Raw genomic sequence first — 13,588 nt, forward strand, 5'->3', positions numbered from 1 at the left:
TCAGAAATTTGTATTCCACCTTGTCTTGAGACCTAGAGATGTATTCCCAGAGCTTAATCATAAATCTAAATCAGTCCCAAAAGGAGTCCAAACTCTTCATTTGAATTAATCAATGAAACTGGTGAAAACACATGATTCCCAGCTCACAAAGCATTGCAGAGATTCAGAAACAGCATTTCTTGATCAAAAACCAAAACGTTCCAGAAGTTCCCTGCAAAGTACTAAATTTAGGAGAGGGCTGCATTGACAAGCAAAACATTCTGTGTTAATAAAAGCAAAATGTTTTGATTTTTTTTTTCACCTGATCTGTAGTTTAGTATATAAACTTCCCTAAGTACCTTCTGAGCTAAAAACCTGAATTGGTGTGGATGTCTTGTCTCTGGAAGTGTTCAAGGCCAAGTTGGACGGGGCTTGCAGCAACCTGATCTAATGAAGGTGTCCCTGCTCATAGCAGAGGATTGCAACTAGATATCTTTAAGGTCCCTTCCAACACAAACTATTCAGTGATTCTATGAAAGATCTTTAATATAATTTACAAAAAAGACTTGCAGATCATATAACTTTTCTATTTCATTATATACAGCTTGGGTTTTTTTTTCCTTTCATGTTTCTGTATATCCAGAATAAACATCCATCCTTACCATATATTGTGTCAGCCACAGAAAAGCCATCATTACTGGCTTAGAGATGTTAGATTTCTCTGTCAATAACAAATCTCTGAGGTCTGCTGGAGTATGCAGGCAAAGCATTGCTACATCAAGGCCTCTGCAAAATCTGGCCACCATCAGCCTGTCAGTGTCACAGCCTTCTCTGAAAGCTGAGTCATGGATTGCTGACAGCCAGAGACATTGAAAGGGACACAGTGTCAAGATCTTGGCTTTTGAAATGTGATTTTGCACTTCGGGTGTGTTTGAATAAACAGAAAAATCACTCCTGAAGAGAGCTATTTTCTCCTAGCAGCCTTCCCCAGGAGCAGAACTGAGCCAGCCTTGGGTGCTTGTCTTGGCAGGACATGGACATGGATATGGATATGGACATGGACAGAGCAAGCAGTGGGCTCCCAGAATCAGGTCTTTGCACATAACACATCTTGCTTCTCCATACCTCTTGTCAGCAGGTACCTGTTTGTAAGATACCCACCAACTTGCTGTACTTGGCTTAGACTTTGCCATTCATGGCTTTGATATTTAAATATTTGATGTAACCATCGGGTGCCTGCACAGAGTTAAACAAGTGGATTCGGGGGGGGGGGGGGGGGGGAGTTGTTTGTTTGTTTTTTATTGGTCACTATGTAATCTTGACTTGGCAGAAAGGTTTTGTAAACACCATCTTCTGTCATATTTATCAGAATGGTTTGTACACTTTTGTTTGAGTGCTACGACTGATGACAGCTCATCAGAGGCAGCGCCTTGCTCTGAAAGGGAAGATATATGAAAACAGAAGTATAAAGCCTGTAATTTTTTATAGCTCAGTACTTAACACATACAGGCAGTGGAGTAGAAAGCAGTCCCAAGAGAAGACATATGATCCTCCTACATTAAGCTATGCCCAATTTTAAAAGCACCTCTGAGCATCCAGTCACTGTGGTTAAGACAGTTTGACACATATGCATTAGAAGTTTGACCTTACCCAATAGATGGGGAGTAATTTCCATGAAAAGAGACAAAAATCAGGGGAGTAAACAGATGCTAGAGGTGAACTGGGCCAAATACTCAGGCTATGGATAACACAGGTTGTGAACTGAAGGCGTGGGATTTACTGAGGCATTTCTGAAGGTCATATCAAGGTCATGCTCTGGTAAATGTACATGGTTCTAACTGCTAGAGGGATTATTGCAGTAATCACCACTGCAGTAATCCCAGCCACTGCCCAGGCAAACCATTATCTGGGGAGAAAATCCCCTGTTCTTTGCATTGTTCTGATCCTTTCCAGGGTTCATGCATCTCCTCTAAGTGACCACTCCTCCCTTAGGAGACCCTGCTATGCTCCCACCAAACCAGGACTCCAGGAAGAACTCCACAGTCAGCATCTGACTATCCATCAGCTCTTCTTGTCCCCTCTGCAACCACTCCTGAGGCCAGAAAGGGCCAAACTCACTCCTTCCTTCCTGAAAAAAAGGAGTCTGAGAGGAGTGAAATCATGTACAACACAAACCTGCTGGTGTGTACACTATTCATTTCCATCACCATGACCTGCATGTCTCCAGGTTTCTCCTGCTCAGCTCTGGTGGAGTTATCACAGCTTGATGGGTATAAAAAGCTGTAAGGTGGCAGCTGAATTGTATGAGCTGGCCAGAAATGTGGGGAGGTGAGCCACAGCCTGGTTCAAAGGCAGAAATATGTAGCTGTGAAGTTCCCCCTCCTCCTCCATGGGCAGAGGAACATGCCCATGAGTTGCTGCTGGGATGAGGAAACTCCTCCAGTCATAGTGGCTGGAGATGACGTCTCCCCATTGCCTCAGTTGTCAAAAAGTCTCTGCAGTGAGACCTTGTGAGTGTGTCTGCAGAGCCCATGTCATCACAGCTCCCTGTTTATGTCCTATCAAATGTTCAGTTATTTTTTAGATTCCTTGAATGGAGTGAAAGCTGAATGGCAAAGCAGATAGAAACCAAGACCTCTCAGTGTGCCATCTACTGCTAAACCTCCCAAAATACCAAGAATGTACCATGGAAAGGTGAATCCCTGGTACAAAACTGTTGTCTGCAAGACAATCACCCCTCACTCTGCTGCAGCTCTGCAGGCCTCAGATGCTTTCATTTAAAACAATTTTCTTACTCTTTATTGGCCATTTTGATCAATCTAGCCAATAAATAGATAATTGACTATTTTTGCCATAATTTCAGGTTGTAATTACCAGTTCCTGATTCTTGGAAAACAGCTAATATCTAACATATCAAGCTCTCAATTTCTCAAAAATAGACAAAATTGTCATATTTAACTTCATTTTCCCATTAGGCTTCTCCAGCTCTTCAAAATTTCCTCCACTGCTATTCTCATGAAGAAAATTAAGAGCCAAATGACTTCAGGTAGGGAAACTTCGGTCAGCACAGCCTGTTGCATAAGTCTGAATAGACATTTCCAAGTTGTATGGAAGAGATTCCTCTTGCAGCAATGGAACTCAATATCATAGAACCATAAAATCATTAAGGTTGGGAAAGATCTCTGAGTCCAAACATTAATGCAGATTCACCACGTTCACCACTAAATCAGGTGCCCAAGTGCCTCCACACAACTTTGGAACACTTGGTGAATCTATCACTTCCCTGGGCAGCCTATTCCAATACCTGAGCACCCTTGCTGTGAATAGATTTTCCCTCATAACCAATTTAAACCTCCCCTGACACAACTTGAGGCCATTTCCTCTTGTCCTGTCACTTGTTACCTGGGAGAAAAGACTGACCCCCACCTGGTTACAACCTCCTGTCAGGGAGTTATAGAGAATTACAGGGTACCCCCTGAGCCTCCTTTTCTCCAGGATAATGCTGTGCTGCTGCAGTGGACTTTAGAAGCCCAGTCCCAGCCTGTAGGGCAGGCAGTAATCCATCATCAGCATGGATGATCTCCATGAAAGTAACCTCCAAGGATTCAACCACTGGTAGAAAAGAACAGAGGGAACAACAAGACAGTTCAGAAAGCTCCAAAATGTGACCACATAGGGAAAAAAAATTAAGAAACTAGAATTGCTTAGCCTAAATCAAAGAAGAATGGAAGAACAGCCAACTGTTCTTGATAGAGACCTGGGAGCTGGTAGAGAATCTGCCAATAGAGGCCTTTCCAAATGAGTCACAAGCATCTGTCAAGAGTGCTCTACCAGGAATCCTGGCTGGGGGCCAGGAGATGGGCTCTCAGGACCTTGTGAAGTTCCTGCCAGCCCACTCTGTCTGAAGATACACTGAGTGGTATCTGTTCTTTACCCTGCTCTGTGCTATGCCTGCAGCTACCGGTGCTGAGGCATCATCACGCGACTGACCCAGATTTTCAGGCTCCAGCTCTCAGCTATCCCAAAACCTCTGACTTTGCTGAGAACATGGACAGGCCAACAAGACTCTGAGCAACCTGACCAAATTGCTTTGAGAGCAAGGGGTTGGACCAGAGACTTCCACGGGTCCCTTCCCACCTGATTTGTTCCATGTGTGAGGCAAGTCCACAGAGGTTCACCAGTCTACTCCAAGATTTCATGGGAAGGCCAGAACTAGATTCACATGTTTACTTCTCTGGACAGATTTTATCCCACTCCTCCTACAGCATCACAAGGTGCAGATGCTCCACCCACAGGCAGGACATCCCTCTCCCCTACACCTTTTCCAAGCAGGGACTTTCCAAAGGATGTAAAGCTACCGGAGCCCCATAAAAAGCAAACTGAAGCACGCAAAACAGATGGGCCAGGGTGTGGAGGCACTTACAGCAGATGGCACTAAAATATTAAACTAACATTGCCGTATGCTTAAGCCTTGGCCTGGCTTGCTGCTGATTGCAGAGCCAGCCTGGTGAGAGCATGCAGATGAGAAATGAGCCTCAGATTGCTAAATCACCCAACCAAACACCCCCTTCCAGTGGAAAAATGCCTCACTAGCAGCTCCACCAGCAGCAGGGACGTGCTATCGCAATGCAGACAATGTTTAGCTGAACAAAAATCATTCCCAATAACTTCAGATCTTTCCTGGATCTCTACTGGAAAACCACCTCCTTGAGAAACCATGCAAAATCAGTTTGTCTGTGGCAGCAAATGGGGGAACACAGTGAGAAATCAAAGGAGAAATGCCCACACTGCTTAGTGTTTGTCCACTGTGTGATGGGACAGCACAAGAGGCACCAGGGAGAAGGGAAAACACATTCTTCAACCCAGGGAATTCACCAGTGTCACTCCAAAATCAGAAGTGATCATGACTGCAGCTTGTGACACCACCTGAGAGACACCAGGCCACCACATAAAAATGGGTGGCCCTGAACCCTGGTGTCCCTCATGGGGGCTCAGAGCCACAGCTGCCACCAAGGGTGTGTTTTAGGGACGTACCCTTGTAGGAGACTAACCAGAGTAATGCTATGAAAGCATAAGGCATCAAAATCAGAATGCCTCATAGCAGGGTGGCATTGGACTGTGCTGCAGAATAATGCACTTGAAATTATTAATTTTATTTGATTGTGTTTTCATCAGGATCCTGCCTGGAGACTGGGTCCTGACAGTTGTGTCATCTAACATGTGAGTGACAGCCAACTCAACAGCCCCAGGCCTGCAGTTTCCTTTTCCTAAGTGAAATTTTGCCATAAAATAAAAACAAAGTAACCATTACTATGAATGTCCACATCTTTTTCTTTTTTTTATAACCTGGGCTCAGACATCTGATCTGAAAGATAACAAGCTGCATTTCATGCAATGGATCAAGAAGAAATCTAATACTGTCACTGAATGAGAGGCTGGGGAGAGACAAATTCCTCCAGCATAAGGGATTCTGCCCAGGACCAGGTCCACAGGCTGTGGGACACCAGCCAGGCCCCCCTGTCAGAGAGGAACTGGCAGGCACTACAAGAGAAGATAGGAAAGGACTCAGCCAAGAAGCTCCTTCCCAGCTTGCCTTGGTCCAGGCTTCTTTTGGGTTCTTGCAGACTTCTCCAGGCCAAAGGATGCATATTTCCAGCACAGCAGGTCTTTTCCTGAAATTTCCTGTATGCCCAAGCTGTGTGGAAGCCCAGAACATAATAAAACAAAAATAAAAAAGAAACTGAGCTGGCACCCTCCCTTCCTGCAGAGCCACAGCCAGATGTGCTCTAAGCCCTGTTGCATAAGGGCTGTGTCCACCTCTGGGAGGAGATGCCAGGAGTGATGTGAGGGCAGCAACAGCCAAGCAGCAGATGTTTGGCCACAGCTCTGCCTTCCCCTCTGTGCTCTGCAGGAAGAAAAGGAGTTGGCAGCACTAACACAGGTAGCAACTGCACAACTCCGGCCGAAGCCAAACCTGTGTTGCATCAAGCAAGGCGATTGTTCTGACCACGTGGAAAAGTGGGAGAGGCTGCTTGGCAGTTCATGGCATGGGAAGAGCTCCACTCTATGAAATCATGACAGTCAGCCCCGGTAAAATGGAGGTAGGAAGTCACTGCCCATTTTTGTTATTGCCACTGGATGGCAATAGACGTTAAGCAGAGACATTGAGTTATCACTGCGCAAACCACACATGCACTTGCTATGCTCCACCTTGTTATTTAGGGGGATGGCAGTGGTTTCAGCATGTCTGGCAGATACAGTAGAAAGATCTCTGAGGCAGGAAGCCACAGACTGGGAGCAACACAATCAGCAAGACTGTTCCTGGGACCAGATTTTACGCTGGGCTTTCCCTTTGCACGGTTTCTCCACATATTTCCCACACTCAAAATCAATTTTTGTCTTGCCAGCCCAGGGCAAGCACTTCTGATGAGCCATGAAAAGTATATTTAATGCCATGGATAGGAGTGAAAAAACACTTGGTGGGATTACAGTACCAACAGTGAAATAGTTAACATTTCCATGTGAAACTGTTGGCTGAATGTTTTTAAATTACATATACCTGGCCAGAGGCCACAGAAAGATCTATAGCAGGGTGTCAAAACACAGCCAGTCATGTTGAACAGCTTCATTTGATCATCAGTTTCCCAATGAACCTCCAAAAGTGCTGGGCTAGCACTGCTTGCTGTAGCCGTAGGGGATCAGTCCCCACCTGGACTCCCTGAACATCTCTAAAACCTTACCTTGAGAAAGATGTGCAGTGATAGCATAACACTTCCAATGTAATGTATAACAAGGAGGTAACAGGAAACAATGAAGGTTTTTCTGTTTTCTATTTTTAAGAAGTACATAGTCACATTTTGTTAGTATTCTTTTAATGACAGATAACTATAATTAAGTTAATTCTCTTAATGAATGATGACACTGTTCCTGCATGATGACATCGCTCTGCTGCACCTCTGCTGTGTGCCACTGCCCCATCTCCCTCTGTTCTTATCACTTGGGCCAAGTGTGGCCAGTGCCAAATGCCTACCAGGTGCATCTGAGTTGGTGTATGATACATATGTGATGCCATGATGTAAAGCTCTGGCAGGACCTCAAGCTGATGTTATGAAAGCTGTCCCTCTCCTCTTGGATGTGCTCTGCCACGTCATTTCCCTGCCATTTCCTTGGTTCCACCAAGCCACTTAACACACCCTGCAGTTCACCTCTGATAACTGCTGAAAGATTTCATGTAAATTCTCTGAGTGAGTGTCATGAAACAAGTCCTCCCAGAAGAGGAAAACCATACTCTACCCTCAACATAAAACATTAACTACCCCCCAAACACAGCAACGTGCTCAGCAAGTACCTGTGACTGGAAGACAGCGTAAACCAGACCCTACTATCATCCACACTTTCTTATCTTGACCACACCTCCCCATACCTTGAAATCAGCTTTAAAAAAAGATACACAGGTTTTAGCAGCAATGCCCTTGAGAGGCTTTATATTTTTGTTTTCTTTGCCTTAGGCACCAGAGTGTCTCAAGGGAGAAAAGCACACACTGAAATAGTCTTCTTTGCACTGCCAAGTAGCAATTAGCTGTCTTGTGAGGAAAAGTTCCTGCCACTACTGACTGTCCTATGGGAATAAAGATGGGAAACACGGACACACTGTGATACGAGGAGAAACGCTGCTCATGCACGTGGATTTTCCCTGACCACCATATGAGAACAAGTCTCTGTTATCATCGGTATGGGCAATGACAGAAATTAGAAGAGACATGAAAGTTAGGCCACAAAAAAATCTGAATACAATTAAGGGGGACTGAAAATTGTAACAGAGCCTGGAATCTCAAAATTGAGGGACAGGCCACTAGCTGCCCCTGTGATAGTCCCCAACTACTTTCCCTAGTCCAAGACCAAATTGCTAGTTGTCTGCCCAGAACAACATACAACACATGGTGGTTGCAGAGACCTGATGCTAGACACTGCAGGAGCAGTGTTTAAGGTAAATTTAATCAGCCCTACAGCTGCTGTGGTTTGGGCAGGGCCTCATCTAGTCCTGCAAAAAAGGGAATTTGGGAAGGGGGAAAGAAATGATCAGAGCTCATCCTATTTATGAGGGAGATGAGATACACAGCATGACATTGCAAGCTCTGAGAATCTGGTAGGAAAACACACGAGCAATAATCATCTGTTTCTTGTTCAGCCTATTAATGTCATTAGTTCATTACTGCTAAGAATCAGTATTAACATATTTTTTTTTTGTTGCAAATCTTGCAGCCCTCAGCACATCATGCAAGTTTGGGCTGTTTCCTGACTAGACTTGCACGCTTGAGTTCACAGCAATAGATAAATTGGTTTTAAGTGTGCCACTTTCACATTCCTGCCACATCTCCAGGCCATCGTGTGGGCAATCTCTGCACAAACGCAGGCAGACAAAAAAGATGCTCTTTAAGCAGTGGATGTGGGATTCTCCTCCTCCTCCCATCCCTATCCAGCTGTTTGCAAGGAAGCAGCAGCTCTCTGATTTGCAAAAACAACACCCGACAAGAGCCATGAACAGTTGCTGCCCTCCAGCCCAGCTGGGGAGAAAACAGAGGGGCAGGCGTGGGGCAGCCCAGTGTCCCTCCCTTCTACACCAGCCTAGACAGCCAGAGGCACGCAAAGGTTCTGGCAACTTAAAGCTGACATCTTGCAAAGAATAAAGTACCTTTTTCTCTTGTGTGCTTTGTGAACTAAGCCCGTTACAGGCTGCAGGGACCCCTGGCAGTGTCACTGTGCAGTGACGGTGTGCTGCCCCTTAGTCCTCAGGGTTCAGCTCAGACTAAAACCTGGTGGTGGTGTGTCTAGAGGTTTGGTGGTTCCTGTTAGACCACACTGCCTGGCACAGCAAGCCTGGGCCTGGCTGGCTCTGCACTGGCTTTGAAGGGATCCCATGGGGAGACAAGTGCCCTCAAGCTCATTTGAGTACCAGGAAAGTGTCCTGCCCAGTGCTGGATTAGGGAAGGGGCTCTCAGAGGGATGCACAGGATGCTCCCTAAGGAACACAGACCTGGGAGGAGCCACTCATCCCCCTGCACTGGAAGCATATGCAAAAACCTTTGTTATATTAAGGACAGAGGGTGTCAGCCACCATGAGAGAGATTCATTTAAGCTGCACCAGCTTCAGAGTGATAGAATCACTGTGATAGAAATCAGTGATAGAATGGTTTGGGTCAGAAGGGACCTTAAATATCTAGTTCCAAATCCCCTTCCATGGGCACGGACACTTTCCACTATACCAGGTTGCTCAAAGTCCCATCCAACCTGGCCTTGAACACTTCTGTAAAAACCCAGACCCATCAAACTCAACTCCTCTCCTCCTCCAAATCTTTCTTTTTTCCTAAACGTATCCTGAAAATCATTAACCTCACAATTCTGAGAGGTGCAGCACCACCTCTCTGACTGCACTCCTTCCCTGGAACAAGGCAGGATTTGTTCCTCTTTGTCCTCCAGATGTCTGATATATGAATCAGCCTTATCCTACTGTGATTCCTGCACGATCCTGTATCTATTTTTAATTAAGCCTAAAAATTTTTGTTGCTAGTACCTTTTTCTTTCCCTAAGAGAATAGGCAGGTCAGAGATTATATATTTGTTACAGGCATACCCAGCTTCCAGCTGAGGATATCCAGTGCCAGCAACTCCCCCTGCTCAGCACTACTAACATCTCCCCTTCAAGGAACAGGCACTTCTCCCTCCTCTCCCTTCTAATCAGCACTGCAAAAACCAACATAAACATCTGCATTTACCTTTCTGCTTATTTAAAAACGGCAGTAGGAAGGAAGCCAAGGGACTTCTTTTGCCAAAGTCCTTGGAAGACACTTTACTTTGGTTAACAACAGTTTCTTCGATGGGTTTCTTCAGGATTACTCTTTCCTTCAGCTCCTCGGTGCTGACGGCAGAGGTCGGGGGCTCAGCACCTATTTTTGGTGCAACAAAGGAGCTTTTCAGGTAGGACGAGGACTCTGCCAGGTTTTCCCTGTTCATTCTGCTCTCTGTCATTTTATTGGCTTCATAGTCTGAGGCGTCGGTGCGCGAGCTGTTCTCTTCCTTGATAATGTCCATGACCTTGGGCTTCATCAGAGGGGAGTCCTGCTCCCTCTTTGGGCTCTCTTCGGATGCCGAGGAGGCGTCGCAGGACTCGATGATGAGCTCGCTGTCGAGCTCAGCCTCCCGCTCCTCCCGCAGGATGCTGTACTGGATGGAGGGGGAGGCGGGCGATGGAGGGGGCCCTCCAATGTGGCTGAAGGTCATGTAGTTGGAGTGCAGCACCTCCTCGGCAGCCAGGGGGTCCTCTGAGACCAGCTCGATCTCCGAGTCCCCCGACTCGGCGCTGCTGGCCTCGTTATCCCCGTGTGAGGAGCCCGCGGGGCGGCCGGGTTTGGCCCGCTGGTCTCTCTTCTCGGTGGGGAGGGCTGGAGACCGCTGTGCCTCTGAGGTCTCAAAGGAAAAGCTCTTTGCTTCCTTGATGGCACTGATGAGCTCATCCTCCGACAGGCTGCCTTTGCCCTGTGACTCTGAGCCGGATGGTTCTGCCACCAGGAAAAAAAAGTGGGGGGGGGGGGGGAAAGAAGAAAAATTAAGAATCGTGTTTTCTGACTGCTTAGGGAACAAACACAATAGATTTCATACCAGCATATTTCCCTCTAGCAGGGCTGTAACACAGGCACAGAATCTACCCATCTGGGATGACTAATAACAGCTTGTCCTTACAGAGCTTTTCCCATGCATGTACTCTTTCTAAAAGAAGTATCATTAACATCATTTACTGAGGAAAAAGCTGAGGCACCTGGCAGTGCTGGTCACTACTTGACCAGTGGCTCAGCAACACGCTTTTCACCAGGAAAATCACCAGTCATGAGGAACATGGGCTCATGGCACATATGAAAGCATCACATTTTCTGTTCTGGGGATGCTGATACAGATCTGCTCTAGGGACAAACACACACACAGGGCTCGTGGGTTCCTGACACTGCTGATCCTAACAAACCATGTGTAGTTAGTAATAGCTTTGTCAAACTTTAGCTTTCAGGTGTGGAAAGTTCCAGGTCAAAAACTTTTCTCGGTTGTGGTTTGGTTTTGGTCTTGGTGGCTTTTTTGTTTGTTTGTGGGTTTTTTGTTTGTTTTGTTGTTGTTGTTTGGGTTTGGGGTTTGTGGGATTTTTTTTTTTTTTTTTTCCCAGGGTGTGGGTGGTGAATTTTTAGCTTGGTTGGGTCCAAGAATGAAACTTAATTTTTTTACCATAATTCTTAATATAATTGTGAACTACATTAACCAAGATAATTGCTAACTTGTCACCCAAAATTCAAAACAAATAAAATCAACAATGTAGTCTGCATTTTCTGGCTCACTCTGGAAGAAGATATAATCAGAGAGTGAAAATGAGCAAGTGAAAGGTCTGGGTGGTCACCCGGGATTAGCAAGGAGCCCACATCCTGTTCTGGAAGGGATATATCTCCTTGTATATCCTTTTACCATGTGAGATTCTGTAATAAAATAAGAAAGGAAGTGAATTTGCCTGTAAAGTGTTCACAGTAAGCAGTGACAGAGGCAGCATGAGGTGCATCAGCAGCTGTCTTGAGTTACTCCACTGGGAACAGGTTTCCCTTGGTCATTCACAGAGCATCAGCCAGCCCCAGAACCCAGACTGCACCTGGTGCATTGACTGTAAGGCCAGACAGGCCACCTGAGTCTGTCTGTGCCCAGAGGGGACCATGGCAGGAGTTTTACACCCATTCCCCGCTGTCACCTGGCCACTGCCACCTCCTGATCACCCATTTCCATCTTGCACTTTCCTGAGCCAGAGATCCCTGCTATCCACACACAAAACTCTCTCTCTGTGGGAGAAAAAAAGGCTGAATTTCCCCAGTCAAGGACATGTGGAAATTTGCCCTCTGGACTCCTGGGTGGATTCTTGGGACTGTTCTGTGCAGGGCCAAAAGTTGGACTCAGTGATCCCTGTGGTTCCCTTCCAATTCAGAATACTCTATGATTCTATGAAAACCATTATTTCTGGATACTTCCTGACTTAATTTCTCATGGCAGTAGTATAATTGATTTCTTCCTAATCCTATGCCTTCCTCAAGATGATTCAGGTAAAGGGGGAGGTTTTGATGATGGCACACCCATGTCATCACGTCTTGTTGGGAGATGGGCAAGAAAAACAAGCTCCCCACAACCCCTCCCAGCAATTTTAGTTTATGTATCTAGCAATACACATCATCAGTAATTTCAAGCACATATTGTTGGTATATCTGCAGCTCCTCCAACAAAACAGCCCTCTTGGAGCACATCTCTCTTGCACGAAAAAAGTCCTCCTGCACCCCAGAGCATGGCCGTGGACGGGATTAAGGTGTCAGGGCTGCAACAACGCACTCCTGTCTGGATGCTGGGAAGTTTCTGCTGCACTGGGAGCTTGTGCATCCTTCTCCTCTGGCTGCAGGAAGCCGCATGAGCCGTGCTGCTCTCTCGCATCCCGGCACAGGAGCATTTTCTCCCTGAGCAATGACTTAATCCGGCACAGGTCCAAACAGACATGTGACTTCCAGCTCTTGTAGCGCAGCAACGCGCCGTCCCTGGGCTTCACCCCGCTCCTGCCTGTGCTGGCAGTCTGTAACTCTCAGCCATGGCATTTTACCTTCTGAATAAAACAGCCCTTTGTGGCCAGCAGCAGGGTGTCACATTTACTGCTGGCACGGGCAAGCGCATAAATACCCGCGGCCTTTCAGCGCCAGCGCAGCGCAGGAACAGAGCGCGGATTCCTTCCCCAGAAAGATGACGGACAGTAATTAGAAGCAAAATGTTTTCAAAAGTCTCAATCCCAGCAGGGGGTAGCCGGGGGCTTTGCCAGAATGCTTGAGGGGCACCTAGGAGCGGCGACTTCGCTGGGTCACTGGGTGGGAATAGCGAGGGCAGGTTTTTAATTTCTCCCTCGCTTTTGAGTGCAGAGTCCGGGCACAGCACATCCCAGGCTGTGGGAAAGGGGGGATTTCCAGAGGAAACACCCTTTGGGAGCCAGCCCTTAGAAGAAGATGCCTGCTTCTTTCCTTAATGCAATGGATAAACAGTGTTTCTGGCTTTCCAGCATCCCAGTATGAGGCAGTGGGACCTCCCAGGGATGTTTGGGCAGTGCTGGGGATCTTTGCCCATGGAGAGGAACATTTCCGTGCTGTCAATTATGCTGGCCACACCAGTGCCTCCCAGAAAGGCAGCAGCCCTGAGGCTCTGCAACAGACTGTTCAGCTATTTTGCTGGGATACATTTATCAAGTGTCCCAAAGGCAGCCTTGAAGGGTTGCCAAAAACTGAATAAATAACAGTCAGTGCCTGAAGTCCTTAATTACCTTGAAGTGCAAAATAAATAATTGATAAAAAATGGCATGTCTCAGGAGCAGCATGTGATGTCACCCAGTCAAATGAAAGAAAAATGGGACTCTGAAATCTATTCATTATCTAAAGTTTCTGGCTGATACAGGCAGGATAAACTCACAGCTGTGGTGGGTCCTTCTGTCTCCTTTTCGTGTGTGAAAGTGTACAAATGCACACTAAGGAACTAAATAATTCTCTGAGGGTAGGGATTTCCTCTCT

General features: G+C 46.4%; 1 protein-coding gene across 1 annotated transcript in view; it reads right to left on the minus strand.

The window, feature by feature from the left end:
• RTN1 (reticulon 1) overlaps positions 1–13,588 on the minus strand; it is a 118,324-nt gene that overhangs the window by 37,663 nt on the left and 67,073 nt on the right. The window contains exon 3 of the mRNA XM_027637702.1: positions 9,752–10,534. Within this exon, the coding sequence (XP_027493503.1) occupies positions 9,752–10,534 (783 nt within the window). The remainder of the gene's footprint in view (positions 1–9,751; positions 10,535–13,588) is intronic.

The sequence above is a fragment of the Corapipo altera genome, unplaced genomic scaffold, assembly GCF_003945725.1.
Source record: "Corapipo altera isolate COAL_440 unplaced genomic scaffold, ASM394572v1 23, whole genome shotgun sequence".
NCBI classification, from domain to species: Eukaryota; Metazoa; Chordata; class Aves; order Passeriformes; family Pipridae; genus Corapipo; species Corapipo altera.